At 75.1% G+C, this 20,411-nt stretch overlaps 6 protein-coding genes across 11 annotated transcripts; 4 read left to right on the plus strand and 2 right to left on the minus strand.

Annotated features, from left to right (window-relative positions):
* Nucleotides 1-1,588: 1,588 nt before the first annotated feature.
* On the plus strand, nt 1,589-5,358 carry RTN4RL2 (reticulon 4 receptor like 2). Its single transcript, XM_086749789.1, has 3 exons — nt 1,589-1,746; nt 3,433-3,917; nt 4,423-5,358. Exons 1-3 carry the CDS (start codon nt 1,713-1,715, stop codon nt 5,149-5,151), a joined length of 1,248 nt encoding a protein of 415 aa, XP_086605915.1. The 5' UTR covers nt 1,589-1,712; the 3' UTR covers nt 5,152-5,358.
* A 954-nt stretch (nt 5,359-6,312) lies between these two features.
* Nucleotides 6,313-7,288, minus strand: TIMM10 (translocase of inner mitochondrial membrane 10). The gene is made up of 2 exons (XM_086749790.1): nt 7,102-7,288; nt 6,313-6,556 (listed from the first exon to the last, which is right to left on the minus strand). Exons 1-2 carry the CDS (start codon nt 7,170-7,172, stop codon nt 6,355-6,357), a joined length of 273 nt encoding a protein of 90 aa, XP_086605916.1. The 5' UTR covers nt 7,173-7,288; the 3' UTR covers nt 6,313-6,354.
* Nucleotides 7,289-7,904: 616 nt separating this feature from the next.
* Nucleotides 7,905-10,585, plus strand: SMTNL1 (smoothelin like 1). 2 transcript variants are annotated; one of them, XM_086750030.1, is made up of 8 exons: nt 7,905-7,928; nt 8,209-8,895; nt 8,969-9,056; nt 9,268-9,301; nt 9,409-9,549; nt 9,950-10,052; nt 10,125-10,276; nt 10,362-10,585. In XM_086750030.1, the coding sequence occupies exons 2-8, from the start codon at nt 8,224-8,226 to the stop codon at nt 10,504-10,506; spliced, it is 1,335 nt and encodes a 444-aa protein (XP_086606156.1). In that variant the 5' UTR covers nt 7,905-7,928; nt 8,209-8,223; the 3' UTR covers nt 10,507-10,585. The 2 variants fall into 2 exon arrangements, with proteins under 2 accessions (XP_086606156.1, XP_086606157.1); XM_086750031.1 differs by lacking the exon at nt 9,950-10,052.
* Nucleotides 10,586-10,712: 127 nt separating this feature from the next.
* Nucleotides 10,713-12,483, minus strand: UBE2L6 (ubiquitin conjugating enzyme E2 L6). 4 transcript variants are annotated; one of them, XM_086750032.1, is made up of 4 exons: nt 12,361-12,483; nt 11,845-11,934; nt 11,143-11,332; nt 10,713-11,070 (listed from the first exon to the last, which is right to left on the minus strand). In XM_086750032.1, the coding sequence occupies exons 1-4, from the start codon at nt 12,379-12,381 to the stop codon at nt 10,856-10,858; spliced, it is 516 nt and encodes a 171-aa protein (XP_086606158.1). In that variant the 5' UTR covers nt 12,382-12,483; the 3' UTR covers nt 10,713-10,855. The 4 variants fall into 4 exon arrangements, with proteins under 4 accessions (XP_086606158.1, XP_086606159.1, XP_086606161.1 ...); XM_086750033.1 differs by having other exon boundaries at nt 11,143-11,329; nt 12,361-12,481; XM_086750035.1 differs by lacking the exon at nt 11,845-11,934 and having other exon boundaries at nt 11,143-11,329; nt 12,361-12,466.
* Nucleotides 12,484-12,847: 364 nt separating this feature from the next.
* Nucleotides 12,848-15,850, plus strand: SERPING1 (serpin family G member 1). 2 transcript variants are annotated; one of them, XM_086748908.1, is made up of 8 exons: nt 12,848-13,077; nt 13,218-13,275; nt 13,382-13,820; nt 13,999-14,136; nt 14,209-14,412; nt 14,562-14,704; nt 14,845-15,064; nt 15,550-15,850. In XM_086748908.1, the coding sequence occupies exons 2-8, from the start codon at nt 13,219-13,221 to the stop codon at nt 15,798-15,800; spliced, it is 1,452 nt and encodes a 483-aa protein (XP_086605034.1). In that variant the 5' UTR covers nt 12,848-13,077; nt 13,218; the 3' UTR covers nt 15,801-15,850. The 2 variants fall into 2 exon arrangements, with proteins under 2 accessions (XP_086605034.1, XP_086605033.1); XM_086748907.1 differs by lacking the exon at nt 12,848-13,077 and having other exon boundaries at nt 13,117-13,275.
* Nucleotides 15,851-17,769: 1,919 nt separating this feature from the next.
* CLP1 (cleavage factor polyribonucleotide kinase subunit 1) lies at nt 17,770-20,141 on the plus strand. Its single transcript, XM_086748994.1, has 2 exons — nt 17,770-18,392; nt 19,464-20,141. Exons 1-2 carry the CDS (start codon nt 17,787-17,789, stop codon nt 20,133-20,135), a joined length of 1,278 nt encoding a protein of 425 aa, XP_086605120.1. The 5' UTR covers nt 17,770-17,786; the 3' UTR covers nt 20,136-20,141.
* Nucleotides 20,142-20,411: the final 270 nt, after the last annotated feature.

The raw sequence follows: 20,411 nt of genomic DNA on the forward strand, positions 1-20,411 counted from the left end.
GCACCGCCCGTCCCATCCCCACCCCTCCAGCCGCTCATCTGCTCAGCCACCCATCCGGCCTTCTGTCCATCACCCGTCCGTCTGTCCATCTGTCACCCGCGCATCTGTCGCCCTCCAACCCCTTCCCCGTCCCTCCCTGAGCCCATCCATCCTCTCCATCACCCATCCATCCACCCTTCCTCTCCATCCGTCTGTCCATCCGCCTGTCCATCACCCGTCCGTCCGTCCCCCTCCAATCCCAGCCCCGTCCGTCCCTGAGCCCGTCCATCTGCCCGTCCATCACCCGTCCATCCATCCGTCCTCTCCATCTGTCTGTCCATCTGTCTGTCCATCCGCCTGTCCATCACCCATCCCCCTCCAACCCCAGCCCCGTCCGTCCCTGAGCCCGTCCATCTCTCCGTCCATCACCCGTCCATCCATCCATCCTCTCCATCTGTCTGTCCATCACCCGTCCATCCGTCCCCCTCCAACCCCAGCCCCGTCTGTCCCTGCGCCTGTCCGTCTGTCTGTCCATCACCCGTCCATCCATCCGTCCTCTCCATCCATCCCTCCTTTCCGCCCACCCGTCCCCCATCCAGCTCCCCTCTGTCCAGGCCCGGCCACTGGCACCAGAGCCCTCCCTGGCCCACCCCGCCCCCCGGCTCCCACGGCCGGCCGGGCACGGGCCCCCCACGGGTGGGCGCACGCCCCGGGCGCCTGCAGACTCTGCGGGTGGGCGTGCGCCCCTCTCCGCTGGCCGGGGTGGCCGAGGGCTGGTGCCGGGCACGCTGGGGGGCCCGGCGGGGGGGAGGAGCGGATGGCGGCCCCTGAATCAGCCCCGCGCAGCCCACGCCCACCGCCCACGCGTGCCCGCCGCGCCAGCTTGTGGCATTTCGCTCGCCGGGAGCTGCGCCGGAGACGGCACCGCAAACACGCCGTTGGTGCCAGCTTGCGCGCCGCAGCCTGGCGCGGCCACGCGTGCCCCCTCCCCACCCCACGTGGGCACCGCACGGGGCCCGCTGCAAGGCGCGGGCACAGACACCCCGCATCCCGTCGGCGCGGCCCCACACGGGGTGAGTTGGCCGCTGTCCCGGGTGGGAGTGGCGCGCCCGGCACCATGGACAGCACCGGCTGCAGGACCAGAGACAGCGCCGCGGTCCCGCGTGGATGTGGAGCAGGCCTCGACTCCCCGCGCCCGGGGGCGTCCCCGCGGCGCTCCCGGCCCCGCGGCACCAACCCGTGGACAGCTCCCGACCGGGTCGCCGAGGTCCACGCGAGTCCGGAGACCGTGGGGGAAGGACATGCCACACATCCTGTCCTGCGCTCACTGCGCCCCCCACTTGAGACCCGCGCCCCCCGAGGGGGCCCCACCGCCCAGGTTGCCCCCCTCCACCTCCCCCCGGGGGTCCACAGCGCGGCCCCCTCTTCCCCCTGAGCCGCCGCGTGTCCCCCGTGGGCCCCCCCGCGCGTGGGGCGGGGCGGGCCGGCCCGGGAGGAGTTAAGCGCCGGGGCCGGTGGCGGGGGGCGGAGCGCGGCCGCCCCGGGATAAGGCGCGGCGCGGGGCCGGGCCCAGCCCCACCGAAGCCGCGGGCAGAGCCGTGCGAGCCCGCGCCCGCCCGCGCCCACGCGTGCCATGCCCCGGGGCGACGGCGGGGGGCAAGGGGGCGAGCGGCCCCCCCGGCACCGGCCATGAGCCCCGGGGCAGCCGGCAGCGCCTGAGCGGCCGCCTTGCCATGCGGCCCCCCACGGCTCGGGACCTGCCCCCAGGTAGGCGTGGGGACGGGGACGAGGGGGCCCACGGGCGTCCGCGAACCCCGCGGGAGCGGGGGGAAGCCCCGGGGGTGCCGCCCTGGAGAGCGCGGTGCCGGCGTGGGGTGCGTGGGGACTGGGTGCCACGGGGTGCCGGTGCCGCGGGGTGCGTGGGGAGCCCGGTACGGCCCCAGGGCGCAGAGCCCGGCATGGGGCCGCAGCCGCGGGACACCCCACAGTGAGCCCCCCTCGACCCACGAGCTGCCCGGTACCAACCAGCCCGGCGTGGAGGTGCCCCGCGACCCACGGGGGTGCCCGGTGCCACCCTGGGGTGCGCCACTCTGGATGTGGGTGCCCCACGACGCGCGGGGGACCCCATGCCACTTCAGGACCCTCAGCCCGGGCTGTGGGTGCCCCACGACCCGCGGGGGACCCAGTGCCAGCCCAGCCCGGGGTGTGAGTGCCCCACGAGGCATCCGGTGCCACCTCAGGACCCCCCTCCCGGCGTGTGGCCGCCCCACACGGCACCCGACGACACCGTGAGGGTGCAGATAGCTCCCGGGTCACCTCACGCATGAGACCCGCGGGCTCCGTGGGTTACCCACGAGTGGCGCGACGTCTCCATTACCGGACCTGGGTGATGGGGGGGGGGGGGACTGGGAAAAAAAAAAAAAAAACCCACCGGGAACCGGTGACTTCAGCTCCCCACTGAGTCAGCCCGCGGCGAGGGGGAGTGACAGATGGGACGCGGGTGGGGGGCGCACGCCGGCACGGGGCGCCGGGGGAGGGGGGCGGCGCTGAGCAGCTGCGCCGGACGCCTCCGTGGGTGGGTGGGTGGGTGCGGGTGGGTCGGGTGTCCCTCCCCCTTCCGTGGCCTACCGGGGGAGGGGAGGGGGAGAGCTGTGGGGGGGGCGCCCGGTGCACCGGGGGGGCCCCCCACGCGCCCCCCCCTTCCCCTCCCCCTGTGCCGGCGGCTGGGAGCATCCACGCATCCCCGGGCGTGGGGCCAGGCCGCCGGGCTGAATTATGGATGAAGCTCTCGGGTTGCAGCCGAGTTGGTGGGGAGTGGGAAGGAGGGGGGAGGGTGGACACGGGTGGGGGAAGCGGCGGCGGCGCGTGTCACCGGCGAGAGCGTCAGCCCGCGCCCACGCGTGCCCCGCCCCGCACGTGGCCGCGGCACGCGCGCACGTGTCGTTGCCGGGGGCGTGCGTGGGGTATGGACCCCTGCCCCCCACCCCCATCTCCACCACCACCCCGAATTGGGAGTGGGGTGGTCCAGGGGGGCGCGTGGACATGTGGAGCGGGTTCAGTCCTGGGGGGGTCCCAGGGGAGCGTGGCCCCGCGGCGTGGGCACGGCCCCGTGGGAATGTGGCCACGTGGAGTGGTGAGGGACTCGTGGAGGGTCCTGGGAGGCGGGCACGGCCCCGGGGGTCCCAGGGGAAGACAGCCACTTTTTGGGGTGTCCAGCCCTGCAGACAGCATGGCCCTAGGGGAGGTCTTTGCGGAGCACAGCCCTCTGGGGCTGATGTGGGCGTGGGGGGGCTCCTGGGGTGCCCAGTTCTTGGGGGTGGGCATGGCCTTGGGGGGCTCCTGGGGGCCCACGGCCCCGTGGGTGGGCCTGGCTGTGGGGCGGCGGGGGCGCGGGGCCGAGCAGGGGCAGCGCCCCAGACGACGCCCCGCGCTGACGCCCTGCTGTGCCCGCAGGCGGGCGCCTGGCGGCCCTGCTGCTGGCGGCGCTGGCGTGGGTGCCCGGCGGGACGCCCGCCTGCCCCGCGCTCTGCACCTGCTACGTCTCGCCGCCCACCGTCAGCTGCCAGGCCAACAACTTCTCCTCGGTGCCCGCGGGGCTCCCGCCCGGCGCCCGCCGCCTCTTCCTGCAGAACAACGTCATCGGGGCGCTGCGGGCGGGCACCTTCGGGCCCAGCACTGTCACCCTCTGGCTCTACTCCAACAACATCTCCTCCATCCAGCCGGGCACCTTCCGCCACCTGCCCGCCCTGGAGGAGCTCGACCTGGGTGACAACCCCCACCTCCGCGTCCTGGCCCCTGACACCTTCCACGGCCTCCGCCGCCTCCAGGCCCTGCACCTCTACCGGTGCCAGCTGGCCAGCCTGCCCGGAGCCATCTTCCGCGGCCTCCGCAGCCTCCAGTACCTCTACCTGCAGGAGAACGGGCTGCTCTACCTCCAGGTCCGCCGCGGCCCCCGCCCGGCTGCGGGGCACCCGGGGGGGCAGGGAGGGTGGCGGTGGGTGATGTGCCCACGGGGCCGGAGACAGGGGAGGCGCTGGAAGTGGGGTGGTGGGTGACGCCTTCGGGGCGTGGGGAGGGGTCCGGGCTCAGGGGGAGACCCCAGGCAGGGCAGGGTGATGGGTGACACCCGTGGAGCCAGGACACAGGACACGGGTGACACCTGTGGAGCAGGGACATGGGGCGGAGTGGAGCCAGGCTGTGGGACAAGGCGATGCTCATGGAGCCAGCACATGGGACAGAATGACAGGTGATGCTCACGGAGCAGGGACACGGGACAGTGGCAGCCATGGGACAGGGTGATAGGTGACAGCCGTGGAGCGGGGACACAGGTCAGGGGTGACAGCCGTGCAGTACAGACACAGGGCGACGGGTCACAGCCATGGAGCAGGGACACGGGCAGGTCTCTGGGTGACAGCCCGTACCCACCCGCCTCTCCCGCCGCAGGACGACCTCTTCGCCGACCTGGCCAACCTGAGCCACCTCTTCCTGCACGGGAACCGGCTGCGGGCACTGTCGGAGGGCGTGTTCCGAGGGCTGCCCAGCCTGGACCGCCTGCTGCTGCACGCCAATCGCCTGGTCGCCATCCACCGCCGCGCCTTCCGCGGCCTGGCGCGCCTCACCATCCTCTACCTGTTCAACAACAGCCTGGCCGCGCTGCCCGGCGACCCACTGGCCGCCCTGCCCGCCCTCCAGTTCCTGCGCCTCAACGCCAACCCCTGGGCCTGCGACTGCCGCGCTCGCCCGCTCTGGGCTTGGTTCCAGCGCACCCGCGTCTCCAGCTCCCCCGTGCCCTGCGCCAGCCCCCCGCACCGCCGCGGCACCGACCTGCGCCACCTCCGACCCCGCGACTTCGACTCCTGCCCCGAGGAGGACGAGGCCGAGGAGGAAGATGGTGGCGGCGGCGGGGTGGCAGTGATGGGCACCCCCGGGCGGGCGCTGGGTCGCCCTGGCACGCTCCCGGCCGCGCCACCCTCCGCCTTCTACCGCGACGGCCTGCCGCCCCACGACCTGCGGGGACCCCAGCCCCGGCCGCCCCCCCCTTCCCGTGACTCCCGCGGCCCCCCCGAGGATGCCCTCTGCCCCCGGGCACCCTGCGCCCCCGCGGCCGCCGCCGCCCCCCGCCAGCTCCCCGTCCTCCTGCCCCTCCTGGGTCTGCTCCTGGCCTGGATCTGAGACCCCTCCCTGGTGACCCCGGGGGGGTCCCTGCGCCTCAGGGTGCCTGTGCCCCCCTTCTGCCCAGGGGGGCCCCCAGAACTGTGAAGGGTGGCCGAGGGGGCTGCAGGATGCACGGGGCTCCCCCCCCATCCTGAGCGGGAAAAACCCCCAACAGGAACCGAAAGGCAGGAAATTATTTATTAAAAATGGTCTTATTTTGGGAGAGCGGGGCCTGGCTGCTGCGGGGGGGCCGCTGCCTTTCCAGGTCACTGCCCGCTCCTCCTGAAATATTGATGGCCAGCGGGCAGTGAGGCGTGCGCCGCTTGAGGTCTGCGCAGCTCGCTGCAGGGATGGCCGGGGGGCTGGGCAGACGCCCCCGCGGCGCTGCGCCCCGAGCCGCAGGGCGTGCGCGTGCGAGCACCCGTCACCGTGCGGCAGCCGCCACCGCGGGGCCCAGTGACGCGACCGCCGCCACCCGCGCCGCTGGCACCCCGCGCCCTTGGCAGGGTGCTGGCACAGCAGGCGGCTGTAACGGGAGACGCGGGGCCACAGAGCCGCCGCCCACGCCCCGCACGCCCTGACCCACTTCCCGACAGGCAGCGACGCGCAGGCTGCGGGCGCGAGCACCGCCGGGCCGCGGGCAGACGCATGGGCACTGCCCACCCGTGGCGTGGGTCCCTTCGGGTGGGTGTCACCCAGGGGTGTCCCTCTGCGGTTGTCCTTCACCGGGGCCAGGTGTCCCTGTCCCTGTGGGCCGCTCTGCCCAGATGTGGGTGCCTGGGCTGTCCTTGCGCGGGTGTCCCTGGGGTCTCCCCGTGCAGGGCTGGTGTCCCTGTGTGGCCGTCCCCACCTGGCCCGCTCCAGGGCTGTGTCCCTGTGCGGGGTCTCCCCCGCTGTCCCCCCCCGTGTGTCCCTGGGCCGCCTGGCAGACAGGGAGGGGCAGAGCCCCGTCCCCACCCTGCAGGGGATTATGAGGGGCTCAGCCCGGCTCTGCCTAATCCCGGGGATTACAGGGGCTGGGCCTGCCCGGGGGCAGGGGGGGACCCGGGGTGCCCCTCTCAAGGAGGCGGCTGGGGACAGCAAGGCGGGGGGCTGCCCGGCAGCACCTGCCGGGTCCATCGCGCGTATGCCCCGCGTGTCACCGCGGGGCGGGTTTGGGGGCGAAGGAAGCAGAGCGGGTGGCCCAAAGGCTCCAGTTTATTGGGGCGGGGGGAGCGGGGCTCAGGCGGTGCCGGCACCCTGCTGCATGCGCTTGAGCAGCTCCTCGTCCTGCAGCGACAGCTCCGTCAGCTTCTTGCCCATCCTCTCGTGCACCTCCAGGTACTTGGCCACGCAGCGGTCCAGGCAGACGCTCTCCCCCTTCGACAGCTCCGCATCCTTGTAGTGGGGGGGGACGCACTTTCGGTGGCACGCCTGCGTCATCCTGCACGGCATCTGAAGCTCAGCCCCGCGCCGGCCCTGCCACGCACAGCTCGGCACCCCAGCACCTCCTGTCCCCCCAGCGTCACCGCCATCCTCAGAGCCCCCAGTGCCCCCCATCCCCAGAGCCCCCAGACCCCGCCGGTGCCCCCTCATCCCCAGAACCCCCAGCACACTCAATGCCCCCCATCCCCAGGCACCCCCAGACTCACCCAGTGCCTCCCCATCCCCAGAACCCCCAAAGCCCCCGAGTGCCCCCTCATCCCCAGAACCCCCAGCACCCTCAGTGCCCCCCATCCCCAGGCACCCCTAGACTCACCCAGTGCCTCCCCATCCCCAGAACCCCCAAAGCCCCCCATTGCCCCCCCATCCCCAGAACCCCCAGCATCCTCAACGCCCCCCATCCCCAGGCACACTCAGACCCCCTCAGTGCCCCCCATCCTCATCTCCCCCATCCTCCCCAGTGGTCCCCAGCCATGGGCACCCCCAGCGCCCCCAGCACCCACCGCCCCCCGGCCCCGGCCCCCCCGTGTCCCACCCCCGGCGCACCGGTTGTACATGTCGGCCATCATGTCAACCTCCAGCTCGGCCGCCAGCTGCTGTGCCCGCAGCGGGTCCATGGGGTCGGGCCTGGGTGGGTCTGGGGGGGGTCCGGGGCCGCCTCGCCTCGCCTGGGACCCCGCGGCGGCTCCGGGCAGGAACCACGTGGGCGCCGCGCTTCCGCCCTCACCGGGCCCCGCCCCGCCCCGCCGCCCGGCCGGGCCAATAGGAGCCAGGCGGGCAGGGGAGCGGGCGCACGCCCCCAGCGCTGATAGGACGCCGCGGGAGGGGGCGTGGCGGCGCGTCAGCCGCGGAGGGGCGGGGAGCGGTGGGAGGGGACGGGGCGCGCTGCTCCACGGGGGGCTGGGCTAACGCGGGGCGTGGGCGTGGCCGGCACCGGGCACCGCCCCCGGGCCGTGACTCGGGTGTGTCCCTGCGTGACCCGTGTGACCCGCGTGGCCCTGTGCCCGCGATCCCCCGCGCCCCCCGCGTCCCCGTGCCCCCCGCGCCCCCCGCGTCTCCGTGCCCCCCGCGTCCCCCGCGTCCCCCTTGTCTCTGCCCCCTCAACTCTCCCTGCCCCTGTCCGAGGCGCCCGTGTCCCCGGGTGTCCCCCGTGGGCTCCCACGGGCTGTCCCCCCTGTCCGGCTGGCAGTCTCGGCTTGTCCCTCCCGCCCAGCCGTGCCCCTGTCGCTGTCCCGCACCGTCCCCGCTGTCCCCACGCGCGCCCCGCGGCCCCGGGTGGGCGGTGACTGAAGGCGGCACCTGCCCGGATAAAAATAGCGGCGGGGCCGCGGGGGGGGCGCGCACGAGACCGGGAGCGGGAGCGGCAAGGAAGGGTACGGGTCGAGGGGACGCGGGGGTGGGGGGGGATGTGGGGTGGGGGTCGGGTTTGGGCGGTCGGGAGAAGGAACTGGGGGGCGAGGATGGGAATTGGGGTGTGGAACGGGACAAGGGAGGCTGGAGGAGTACGGGGGGGGTCGGGAAGGGGCACGGGGGGGCGCAGGGTGGGGAAATGGGTAGGTCCGGGCTGGGGGGCCACGGAGACAGGGGCAGGGCGGGGGGAGCAGGGCTGGGGGAGTCCGGGTGCACCCCAGTGACAGCTCTGTGCCCCTGCAGCGGCACCGCAGCGGCATGGAGCTCCCGGGAGAGACCGGCACCCCCACTCGGGACACCCCCACCTCGGACAGCCCCACTCGGGACACCCCCCGTGCCCCGGACACTCCCACCCGGGACACCCCGGACACCCCTCCTGCCCAGGACACCCCCACCCCGGACACCCCCACTCGAGACACGCCCCCCGCCCGGGACCTCCCTACCCCAGACACCCCCACTCAGGACACCTCGGATACCCTCGCCCCGGACACCCCCGCTGCCCAGGACACCCCCACCCAGGACACCCCCACCCCGGACATCCCCAGCCCGGACACCCCCACTCAGGACACCCTGAACACCCCGGACACCCCCACTCCGGACAGACCCACCCCGGACACTACCCCCGCCCAGGACACCCCCACCCGAGATACCCCGGACACCCCCACTCCCGGCACCCCCGCTCCGGACACCCGGGACACCCCGGACACCCCCGTCCCGGCCCCTCCCGCTCACGATACCCCCGTCCCGGACACCTCCCCGACACAGGACACCCCGGACACCCCGGACACCCGGGACACCGCTGCCCCGGACACTCCGGACACCCCCCCTGGTCCCCCCGAGGAATCCGGAGCCCCGCGCGGGGTGCGGGACCCCCGGGCGGCAGGCGGTGACGGGGCGCGGCCGGCGGCGCGGAGCCCCCCGGGCCGGCAGGTGCGGGGGAGGCGGAGGGGCGGCGGGGTGGCCGCGGTGACAGCGGTGACAGACACCCCCCGCCCCCCCGCAGGACCCCGCCTGGCTGCCGGACGGGGAGGACGAGCTCTGGCCCGAGTTCCCCCCGTGCTCCCCCCCCGAGTCCCCCGTGTCCCCCACAGGTGAGGGTCGCGCTGGGGAGGGCCCGGCCACGGCACCCCGCGTCCCCTGGGTCCCCCTGCCCCACGCGGTGTGTGTGTCCCCGTAGATCCCCCCAGCCCCGCGCCCTACGGGTGCCCCCCACGCAGGACCCCGCCGATGCCCGGAGGGCACGTGGGTGCCCCCACGGCGGGGCGCCGTCCCGCCCCACCAACCCCTCCTCTCTCCCCGCAGCCAGCGGCGCCGGGGGCTCGGGGGGCAGCAACAGGTGAGTGTGGGCTGGGGGAGGGCGTGGCCCCACGCGTGTCCTCCGCCCGCCTGTGTCACGGGTGGCACTCGTGCGGCCGCGCTGACCGGCCGTCCCCCCCGCCATAGGGGCGGCCCGGCGGGGGGGGCGCGGGGTCGGGAGCCCCCCGGGACGGCGAGACCGAGGCCGGAGGGGGCCGGGGGGCGGCCGCGGGCCGGGGCCGGGGCCCGGGCGCAGGGGCGCAGCGCCATCCTGGAGAAGTTCGGAGGGTGAGCGGGGCCGGCCCCACGCGGGGCGCGGGGGCAGTGGGGGGCTGTGGGAGGAATGGGGCAGTGGGCGCCACGGGGGGCCGTGGGAAAATGGGGGGCAATGGTGGGAATTGGGGGACTGGGGGGCCGGGGGCAGCGGGGGGCAATGGGCAGCGGGAGTCAGGGCCGCTCGGCGGACAATGCGCGGCGCTTGGATCAGAAATGGGCCAATGGGGAACAGCGGATCAAGAATAAACCAATGGGGAGGCCGCGGGAGGCAGAGACGGACCAATGGGGAGGCCCCTGGGAGCAGGGAGTGGCCAATGGGGGGGCCCCGTGCGGAGGCTGGGGCCGGAGCGGAGCTCTGCGCGGAGCCGGTGCCCGGCGCGGGGGGCTCCACGGCGCCTGGCGTCGCGCGCAGGGCAGCCACGGGGCCAGCCCCGCACCTGCGGCGGGCGGGCGGCCCCGCCTCGGTGAAGGCCATGCTGCTGGAGTGGTGCCGCGCCAGGACCCGCGGCTACCAGGTGGGGACCGGGGGGGCGGCCGGGGGGCGGCCGCGGGGCGGCCGCGGGGCTGACCCCCGCCTTTCCCGGCAGCACGTGGACGTGCAGAACTTCTCGGGGAGCTGGGGCAGCGGCCTGGCCTTCTGCGCCCTCCTGCACAGCTTCTTCCCCGACGCCTTCGACTACGACAGCCTGCAGCCCACCGCCCGCCGCCAGAACTTCGCCCTGGCCTTCGCCACCGCCGAGTGAGGGCCTGTCCCCGCGTGTCCCCCACGCGTGCCCCCGCCTGTCCCCCCGCCTCGCCCCCCGGTGACGGCGCTGTCCCCGCAGGGCGCGGGCGGGCTGCGCCCCGCTGCTGGCGGTGGAGGACATGGTGCGGCTGGCGGTGCCCGACGCCAAGTGCGTGTACACCTACCTGCAGGAGCTGTACCGCTGCCTGGTCGCCAAGGGGCTGGTGAAGACCAAGAAGCGCTGAGGGGGGGCCCCACGGGCGTCCCCCGCGGGTGCCCCCCCCACGCCTCGGCCCCTGGCAGTAAAGGCTTGCGGTACCAGGCTGCGGCGGCCTCGTCTCTCACTGCGGGGGACACACGGGCACCAAGCAAGTGTCGGGGGGAGCGGCAGGAGCCAGCACTGGGTGGGCAGCACCCCCCACCCCAATGAGCCGTCACCACACCAAATCAATTATTTATTTTTTAGCAAATTTATTACCTTCGGCAGAGCGCGGGGTGCCAGGACCCCCCTGCGGTGCCAGCCCCACGCCCAGGCCCCAGTGCCAAGGCGGGGGTGATGCCAGGGCCAGCCTGGCTGGCGCGGGGCTGGGGGGCTCAGGGGCCAGGGGCCCTGGGCGCAGGGGCCTCAGGGGCCGGGGGGCTCAGGGGCGCGAGTCGAGGTCCCGGACGCGGCTCAGCGTGGCGGCGGGTGTGTTCCTCTGCCCGGCACCAGAAAACCTCAGGCTGGGTCTGGAGCTCCTGGGCCAGGTCCGGCCGCAGCACCCGCTGGGGGTCCGGGCTGTCCAGCAGCAGCAGCAGGTCCTGCAGCACTGGGGGTGGGGGGGGGTTGGGTCAGGGCGAGCACCCCCTCCCGCGGTGCCCCCCCCAGCCCCGGCACCCACCCTGGACGGCGCGGGTGGTGGGCACCCAGCGCTCAGTGGCGGTGAGGGGCTGGCAGATGCGGCCATCCAGGCCCACGCCGGGGTGGTAGATGTTGGTGCGCAGGGTGGCGCGGGGGGGCTCCAGCGGGTGGTGGGGGGAGAAGGTCAGCTCGAAGCGGAAGGCACCCGCATTGTAGGGGGGGTTGTTCTGCTGGGGAGGGGGCACAGCTCAGACCCCCCTGCCACGGTGTCCTTCAACGGGGCCCTGTCCCAGCCCCGATACCTGGGACCCCTGTGCACACTGCCCCCCGTCAGCCTGAGCCCCCTCAGGAGGGGACGCCCCCACCCAGTGCCCCCAGCCATGGGCCCCACTTGGTGTCCTCAGTGGGACACCCCTGTGTCACCTGACTGGGACACCTGCCCAGTGCCCCCCACAGGACCCCCCCTGCCCCCAGGGACCCACCTCCCCTCCAGGTCTCCCCAAGCCCACACGGGACCCCCTGCTTCCCAGGGCCCCCCCCAGCTCCCCCCGTGCCCAGGGGACACCCCAGCCCCCCGCTCCCCAGGGACCCTCCCAGCCCCCTGGACCCCCCCGTGCCCAGGGACCCCTCCATGCCCAGGACCCCCCCAGGCCAACTCCAGCCCCCCACTCTCCAGGGACCCCCCCCCGCCCTCAGGCCTCCCCTCTCCCCAGGGCCCCCCCGCGCCCCCCGCCGCACGCACGGGCAGCAGCAGCCCCCCCCAGCGCAGCACGTTCCCGTCCAGCGGCCGCAGGTCGCGGGCCCCGCCCCACCGCCGCGCCTCCTCCAGCTCCTGCGGGGCACGGGGCGGGGCCTCACTGCGGGGCGCGCCCAGGGGCGGGGCAGCTCCGAGCCACGCCCCGCCGCGGGGCGGCCCCAGCCGAGGAAACGAAACCGGAGCGCGCGAACCGCGGGGGGGCCGGGCACCCCCCGGTACCGGTACCGGTACCGACACCACCCGCACGGGCACCCCCCGGCACCCTCGATACCGGAACGCCCCGCACCGGCCCGACCGGCACCCCCGGTACCCTGCTACCGTTACCGGCACCCCCCGCGACCCCGCACCCCGGTACCGGCACCCCCGCACGCCGGTACCCCCCGCACCCCTCGGCCACTCGGCCTCCCGGTGCTCGCGCCGCTCGGTGCTGACAGCAAGACTCCCGGCACCGGTACCGCCAGCCCTCGGTCTGCCCCCCGGTGCCGGTGCCCCGCCGCCCACCTTGGCGATCCTCCCGGCCATGGCCCGCGCTGCCCGTGCCGCTGGGCGGGGTTACCCCGGGACACGCCCGGGGGCGGAGCCAGCTGCTCCCAGCCCCGCCCCGAGCGCGGGGACGTGCCCCCCCGCGGCCATAGAGACGGCCTGGAGGACCGGGGCTAGAGCGGGACCCGCCCGGCCATCGAGTCGGGGGCCAGAGCGCCGCCCCAGGCCATAGAGACGGCCTGGAGGACCGGGGCTAGAGCGGGACACCCACCGGCCATAGAGTCGGGGGCCAGAGCGCCGCCACCGGCCATAGAGACGGCGGGGAGGACCGGGGCTAGAGCGGGACCTCGCGGCCGTAGAGCCGGGGCGGGCAGGGGCTGGCGGGCCCGCGGCCATGGAGCGGCCCGGTGCCAGCAGCGGGGTCGCGGAGGGCGCAGCGGGGTGGCTGGAGCGCCCCACCCGCCTCCCCCCGGGAGCCCGCCCGCGGGGCTCGGTCCGCCGGCAGCGGGAGCAGAGCGGACGCGGGGGCCGAGGGGCCGCATCCCGCGCTGGGCGCCTGCACCCAGCCCGCCCCTCCCGGCTGCCCCGGCCCCCCCGGCCGCCGGCCCGGCTGATTTACGGGAAGCGTTGGCGGCCGCCCGCCGCCCTCCTTAATCTTTAACCAGGCAGGGCCGGAGCCGGCCAGATCCCCCTGCGCCCGGCCGGACGGCAGGGACCCGACCCGCGGGCGCCCAGGTGGGCCCAGGGCGCTGCCTCCTCCTGCCCCCCACAGCCGGCTCCCCGGGGGCGTCGGGCGGAGGCCCCCTGGGTGGGGCGCAGGGGGCCGGGGTGGGCGCTGGGTGCCCGTCAAGCCCTTGACCCGTGCCTGCCGCCAGGATGCCCGCCGTGACGCTGTGGCTGGCGTGGCTGGTGGCCGCCGCCGCTGTCGCCCCGGTAAGTGTGGCCCCGTGACGCGGGCTGCCTGCTCCCAAGTGCCCCCCTCGCCTGAGCGCCCACCTGCCTGGCCCCGGCCCGCCCTCACCCAGCTCCCCATACCCAGGCGCCCGCGCTGGAGGCCTCTCCCGGCTGGCTGGGGTGGCTCAGGCAGTACCTGGCCATGCTGGTGTCCCCCTATCCTGCCCTGATGGGGGATGTGGGGGCACCCGACCCGCCTGTGCCCACCCCCGAGGGGCTGCCCGCCTCGGGTGCCCCCCTCAAGGCCACAGACTCCCCCAGCCCCGAGGAGCTGGGCGCCACAGCTGACGGGAGCAGAGCAGCACCCAGCGCCACGGGCACCAGCGCCCCGCCGTGCCCCGGGGACGAGGAGCCGGCCGAGGCCTGCAGGGCGCCCACGGAGGAGCAGCGGGCGGCTGTGGCCGAGGCGCTGGGCACCTTTGCGCTCCGCTTCTACCAGCGCATGGCAGAGGCTGCCCAGCCCGATGACAACCTGCTCTTCTCCCCCATCAACGTGGCCATGGGGCTCTCGCACCTCCTGCTGGGTGAGGGGCTGCCCGCCGGCACCTGCACCGCCGTCGGCATCGCTTTGGGCGCAGCGGCGGGCGCCGCTCTCATCAGCGCTGTGGGCACCTCCCTGGGCCCTGCGTCCCCACGGACCCCCCAGCGCGGAGCGGCGGGCGCGCCTGCGGGCGCCCCACTGAGCTTCCCCCTTGCCCGCAGGCGCCCGCGGCGAGACGCGTGAGCGCCTGGGCGCCGTCCTGGCGTACCCGCCAGAGCTGGCCTGCGTGCACGGCGCCCTGCGGCAGCTCGCCGGAGCGCCCGGCCTCTTCTCCGCCACGCAGATCTTCCACCAGCCAGGTAAAGCGGGCGCCCGCGGGGCCGCCAGTGCCGGGCGGGCACGGGGCTGATGCCAGCCGTGCCGCCGGGCAGAGCTGCGCCTCCGGCCCCGCTTCCTCAACGAGTCGTGGCACTTCTACGGCGCCCAGCCGCGGGCGCTGAGCGGCAACGAGAGCCTGGACCTGCTGCGGGTCAACGAGTGGGTGCGCGAGGCCAGCCGGGGGCTGCTGCCCGGCCTCCTGCCCGCGCTGCCCCCCGAGCCGCGCCTGCTGCTGCTCAGCGCCGTCCACCTGCAGGGTACGGCCCCGGGGACGGGATGGGCCCCGCCGATCCAGGGTTGGCTCGGGGATCTGCCCGGGATGCAGCGTGCGGCCGAGCCTGAGGTGGCCCCGCGTGGCCCCCCAGACCCCCCGGTCCCCCGCAGCCCCGGTGCCGTGTCCCCGCAGCCTCCTGGCGCACGCGGCTGGAGGCCGAGTCCACGGTGCCGCTGCCCTTCCTGCGCCCCGGGCGCCCCCCGCTCCTGGTGCCCACCATGACCAGCAAGAAGTACCCGGTGGCCTCCTTCCTCGACTCCCGCCTGCAGGTCCAGGTACCCCCGCCGGCCGGGACCCCCCTGCCCGGCCTTGGGGGCGCGGGCTGTGACGTCACTGCCGTGGCACCGGGGTGTGCTGGGCTGTGACGCCACCGCGGGGCCCCTGCGGCAGCACTCAGGGCCGGGTGGTCCCGCAGGTGGGGCGGCTGGAGCTGAGCGGGGGGCTGAGCCTGGTGGTGCTGGTGCCGCAGGGGCCCCCGGGGGCCCTGGGGACCCTGGAGCGGGCGCTGGACCCCCTCGCCTTCCTGGCGCTGCTGCGGCGGGCGGCCCGCACCCCCCCCCAGGCCACCGCCCTGGCCCTGCCCCGCCTGCGCCTCGACCTCGCCCTGGACGTGGTGGCCCTGGTCCACGACATGGGTAAGGCCACCGGCCCCGCCCCGCGGCCGGCCCGTGATGTCACTGCTTGTGCTGGGTGGGCTGGGGTGACGTCACTTGCTGCGTGGGAGGTGATGCGTGATGATGTCACTGGCCCCTCCCCAGGGCCCCAGCGTTCCCCGTGTCGCCGTGCCTTTGCTGTCCCCAGTACCCCGGTGTCCCCGCTGTCCCCATGCCCCCCGGTGCCCATCATGTCCCCCTCGTGCCGCCGGTGCCCATCATGTCCCCCTTGTCCCCGGTGTCGCCATAGCCCTGCTGTCTCTGGTGGCCCTGCTGACCCCAGCTTGCCCATCTCCCTGCTGTCCCCCGTGTCCCTCAGCATCCCCCGGTGCTCCCCAGTGCCCCTGCTGTCCCCGGTGTCCCCCACACCCCGGTGGCCCCAAGCCCCTCTGGTTTCCTGTGTCCCCCGCGCGCCCCTCGGCGTGCCCGCGTCCCCACGGGGGTGACGCCGAGGACGGGTGCCGCAGACTACGGGCTGTTCCTGGACGCGGAGCTGTGCGGGCTGGCGCGGGGCCCGGCGGTGGCGGTGGACGCGGCGCGGCACCGGGCGGTGCTGGCGCTGGACGAGGCCGGCGTGGAGGCGTCGGGCGCCATGGCCATCTCGGTGGCCCGCACGGCCCTGCAGCTGGAGGCCCTGCGCCCCTTCCTCTTCGTCCTCTGGCACGACGCTGGCGGCGTGCCCCTCTTCGTGGGCCGCCTCAGCGACCCCCAGCCCTGACCCCTGCCTGCACCCCGGACCCTGCCCGCTCTCATCTCGCCCCCGTGCCCTCCCCGATTCCTCTTCTCCCTCCCCATCCCTCCTTCCCTGTCCCTCCCTCCCTCCCTCCCTCCCCATCCCTCCTTCCCTGTCCCTCCCTCCCTCCCTCCCCATCCCTCCTTCCTTTTCCCTCCATCCCTCCCTCCCTCTCCCTCCCCGTCCCTCCCTCCATCCTCTCCTCCCTGGCTCCTGCCCCTACCCCCCCCCCCTTTCCTTCCGTTCCCCCTCCTTCCCTCTCTTTTCCCTCCCTCCATCCTCCTTCCCTCCCTCCCTGCTTCCTCTTCCTCCCTCCCTCTTTCCTGCCCCCCTTCCTCCCCCCTCTCCCTCTCTCCCCCCAGCCGCACAGGGCAGTATGGGGGCCCGGCCCCCCCGTGCCTCAGTTTCCCCGCCGGTGGGGGCCTGGGGCCCCAATAAACGCACTGAACGCTGCGCGGCTCCTGCCTGTGGATTTTCGGGGGGCAGCCCGCGTGCAAGTGGGGGCCGTCAGGGACACCCGCCCCCCCCCCCCCCCCCCCCATCCAAGGCAGAGTGCCCGCGGGGGTCCCGGCCGCGTGCCGGGGGGCCAGGGCTGAGCCAGGCGGCGGCAGCGCGGGGGGCGGGTGACGCTCGGCATCTTCCCAAAAAAACCACAGACCCTTGATTGCCCTGCGAGCCCCCCCCCGCACCGGGGGGCGGCGGGGAAGGTGCGAGGGCGGGGGGCACCCGGGGCCAGCCCCCAGCGGTCCGGCCGGTCCCCGTGCCCACGGGTGACACCGCGGGGCTGGAGCGTCCCCCCTGCGCTGCTGCTGCCCGGGACGGCCCGGCCCGGCCCGGGGGGGCGCGGCCCGGGACCCCCGCGGGGTGCGCGCGCCCCCGCCCCGGCCGTGGGGATGGGGGCCCGGGGTGCTGCCTGCAGCGCGGCCCCGGGGAGCCGGGGGGGACCCCACCGCGAGGGCGCGGGGGGCGCCCACGTTACGGGGCTGGGGTGCCCAGAGCAGGGGCTGGGGGCTGGGGGCCGGCGCGGGGGGGGCACTCGCGTGTCCCCAGCCCGGGGCGGTCCCGCAGCTCGGGCAGCGCCGGCCCCCGAGCGCAGCCCCGCCGGCAGCCGAGACCCGGCCGGCTCATCGCAGGAGTGAGGGGCAGCGCCCCGTCCCTGCTGTTCCCGGGGGGCCCTGGGGGCTGGGGAGAGGATTGGAGGGGGGAGGGTCCTCCTAAGCGGGGTCGGGGGCTGCTCCTGAGAGGGTCCGGGAGTCCCGGGGGGAGTGGGGGGTCCCGGGGGGACAATGGGGGGCCGGGGTCCCGGGGCGTGACGGGGTCCGGCAGTGACGATGGCTGCCGGGCTGACGGCGATGGCGGGCTGGCGGGGCGGGGGGCCCGGGGGCTGCGGGGGTCCCGCGAGGGGCCCGCGGGAGCCCGGGGACACGAGTGGGGACGGGGGGCGTCGCTGCCGCTGTCCCCGGGGCGGGCGCCGGGCGGGGGTGCCCTGCGTGCCCGGGGGCTGCTCATCCCCGCCGCCGTGACGTCATCCCCGCCGCCGTGACGTCATCCCCGCCGCCGGGGGTGCGCTGCGGGCGGGGGGCTCCCGGCACGCCCGGTGCCCCCGCCCTCTGCCCCCCCCCGGGCGCACGCGAATGAGATGCAAATGAGATGCGGTCGAGCCCGGGCCCGCGGGGGCGGGGCGATATGCAGATGAGATGCAAATGAGCCGCGCGGAGCGGCGCCGCCCCCGGACCCCGCCTGCGTCACGACGTCGGCCCGGCGGCGCCGCGCGGCTGCCATGGCAACCCCCGCCCAGCGGGCCGGTCGCGCCTCGTGACCTCACTTCCGGCGCAGCCCCGCCGGCCCGGAAGCGCGCGGCCCCGGTCGGTGGCAGAGCGGGCGGGGGCGCCGGGACCCCCACACCGGGCGGGGAGCGGAGCGCGGGCGGGGCCCGGCGGGCGCCTCGGGGCGAGGCCCGGCGGCCCCGCCATGGCGGACGAGGGCGGCGAGGAGAAGAAGCAGGTGGCCAAGTTCGAGCTGGAGCGGGAGACGGAGCTGCGCTTCGAGGTGGAGGCCTCGCAGACGGTGCAGCTGGAGCTGCTGACCGGCATGGCCGAGGTCTTCGGCACCGAGCTCACCCGCAACAAGAAGTTCACGTTCGACGCCGGCGCCAAGGTGGCCGTCTTCACCTGGCACGGCTGCACCGTGCAGCTGAGCGGCCGCACCGAGGTGGCCTACGTCTCCAAGGACACCCCTATGCTGCTCTACCTCAACACCCACACGGCCCTGGAGCAGATGCGGCGGCAGGCGGAGCGGGAGGACGAGCGGGGGCCCCGCGTCATGGTGGTGGGACCCACCGACGTGGGCAAGTCGACCGTCTGCCGCTTGCTGCTGAACTACGCCGTGCGGCTGGGGCGCCGGCCCACCTTCGTGGAGCTGGACGTGGGCCAGGGCTCCGTCTCCATCCCCGGCACCATGGGCGCGCTCTACATCGAGCGGCCGGCCGACGTGGAGGAGGGCTTCTCCCTCCAGGCCCCGCTCGTCTACCACTTCGGCTCCACTACGCCCGGCACCAACATCAAGCTCTACAACAAGGTGAGCGCGGGGGCCCGGGGGGTGGTCCCGGTCCCGGCCCCGGGACGGGCTCCGCAGCTCCCCGCCCTCCCGGAATCGCCCCGTTGCCTGTGCCACCGTGTAAGGCTGCGTGGCGGCTTCTGGGCGCTGCAGCTCAGCAGAGGGGTGGGGAGGGCCAAGGCGTGCAGGGAGGGCCGTAACAGCGGTGAGGGGGGGCTGGAGGAGCCCCCCGAGGAGGGGAGAAGCCCTTCAGCCCCCAGAAGAGGGGCTGAGGGACCAGGATTGAGCTCTTTGCTGCCCGTGAGCCCCCACGCCAGGCCCCTCGCGGGCTGTGAGTCGTGGCTGGCCACGGAGGGCGAAGCCGGAGCCAGTTCCGCCCGCAGGGCTCGTCAGCCGAGAGGGGAGCGGAGCGCAGCCCCAGGCAGGGTCTGGTTGCTGTCGCACGGAGCCGGCGTTAGCCAGAGCGTGGTGGCGTCACCGTGCGGCGTCCCTCCCCTGCAGGGACCCCCCTCTGCTCCCCGCAGCCGAAAAAGCTGAGGACCCCCAGCAAGCTGAGTCGAATCCCCAGCGTCCTCCCACCGCTGCTCTGTGGTGACAGAGGCCCCTGCTCGGCTGACGCAGCCCCTGGCACAGAAAAGCGGCTCCCCCGCCGTTGTTGAGCACCCTCGCGCGCTCATAATGTGGTTTAGGAATGGCTTCAGCCTCCTGCGCAGCAAATCGCCCCTTCGCGGCTCTCGGGTGAGGGTGGGGAGGAAAGGATTTCATCCCGGGGCTGCCCAGGAGCCGGGCGCTGCTCCTGCGCCTTAGCAGTGCGTAACCGAGCGCGTTAGGAACAGCGCGGAGCACCGCCGCGTCCCCGCGGAGCGGGACAGGGCCTGGCGATCCTGCCCTCCCGATGCTGTTCGGGGCCCCCTCGCCCACCTGCCCGCCCCCTGAGCTTCTCCCGCGGTCGGAGCAGCGTGGTCCCGCTGCGGGGGCGGAGGCTTTGGGGGCGCTGCAGGAGGCGGCGTTGGAGAGAGCTGGCTGAGGTCTGGGACGCGGGTGCCCCGAGAGGCCTCTCTGTCCTGATGCCTCCGCCCTGTCTCCCCGCAGATCACGTCCCGCCTGGCCGACGTCTTCAACCAGCGCTGCGAGGTGAACCGCCGCGCCTCGGTGAGCGGCTGCGTCATCAACACCTGCGGCTGGGTGAAGGGCTCGGGCTACCAGGCGCTGGTGCACGCTGCCTCCGCCTTCGAGGTGGACGTGGTGGTGGTGCTGGACCAGGAGCGGCTCTACAACGAGCTGAAGAGGGACCTGCCCCACTTCGTGCGCACCGTCCTGCTCCCCAAGTCCGGCGGGGTGGTGGAGCGCTCCAAGGACTTCCGGCGGGAGTGCCGGGACGACCGCATCCGGGAGTATTTCTACGGCTTCCGGGGCTGCTTCTACCCGCACGCCTTCGACGTCAAGTTCTCCGACGTCAAGATCTACAAGGTGGGGGCTCCCACCATCCCGGACTCCTGCCTGCCCCTGGGCATGTCGCAGGAGGACAACCAGCTGAAGCTGGTGCCGGTGACGCCGGGGCGGGACATGGTGCACCACCTGCTCAGCGTCAGCACCGCCGACGGCCCCGACGACAACATCTCGGAGACCAGCGTGGCCGGCTTCATCGTCGTCACCGGCGTCGACCTGGAGCGCCAGGTCTTCACGGTGCTGTCGCCGGCCCCGCGGCCGCTGCCCAAGAACTTCCTCCTCATCATGGACATCCGCTTCATGGACCTCAAGTAGAGCTCCCGCGGGGCCCGGCCCTGCCTCGCCGCCCCGCGGTTTTAGCCCTTTTGTAACGTTTGCTATTAAATCCCGAAGCCTTTTGCCCGGGGGTGCGCGTCCGTTGGCGGGGGCCGGGGCTGGGCGGGGGCCACCCGCTGGGGAGGGGGCGGCAGGGCCGGGCCCGGGGCTCCCCCCGCGCCGCGCAGTGAGCAGCGCCTCGCACCCCTCCTCCCTGCCCCACGGTGGTCGGTTCCGCGCATGCGTCCTCCCATAGCGAGCGCCGCCTCTACGCCC

This window comes from Chlamydotis macqueenii, chromosome 5 (assembly GCF_036417535.1).
Source record: "Chlamydotis macqueenii isolate bChlMac1 chromosome 5, bChlMac1.mat, whole genome shotgun sequence".
Lineage (NCBI taxonomy): Eukaryota > Metazoa > Chordata > Aves > Otidiformes > Otididae > Chlamydotis > Chlamydotis macqueenii.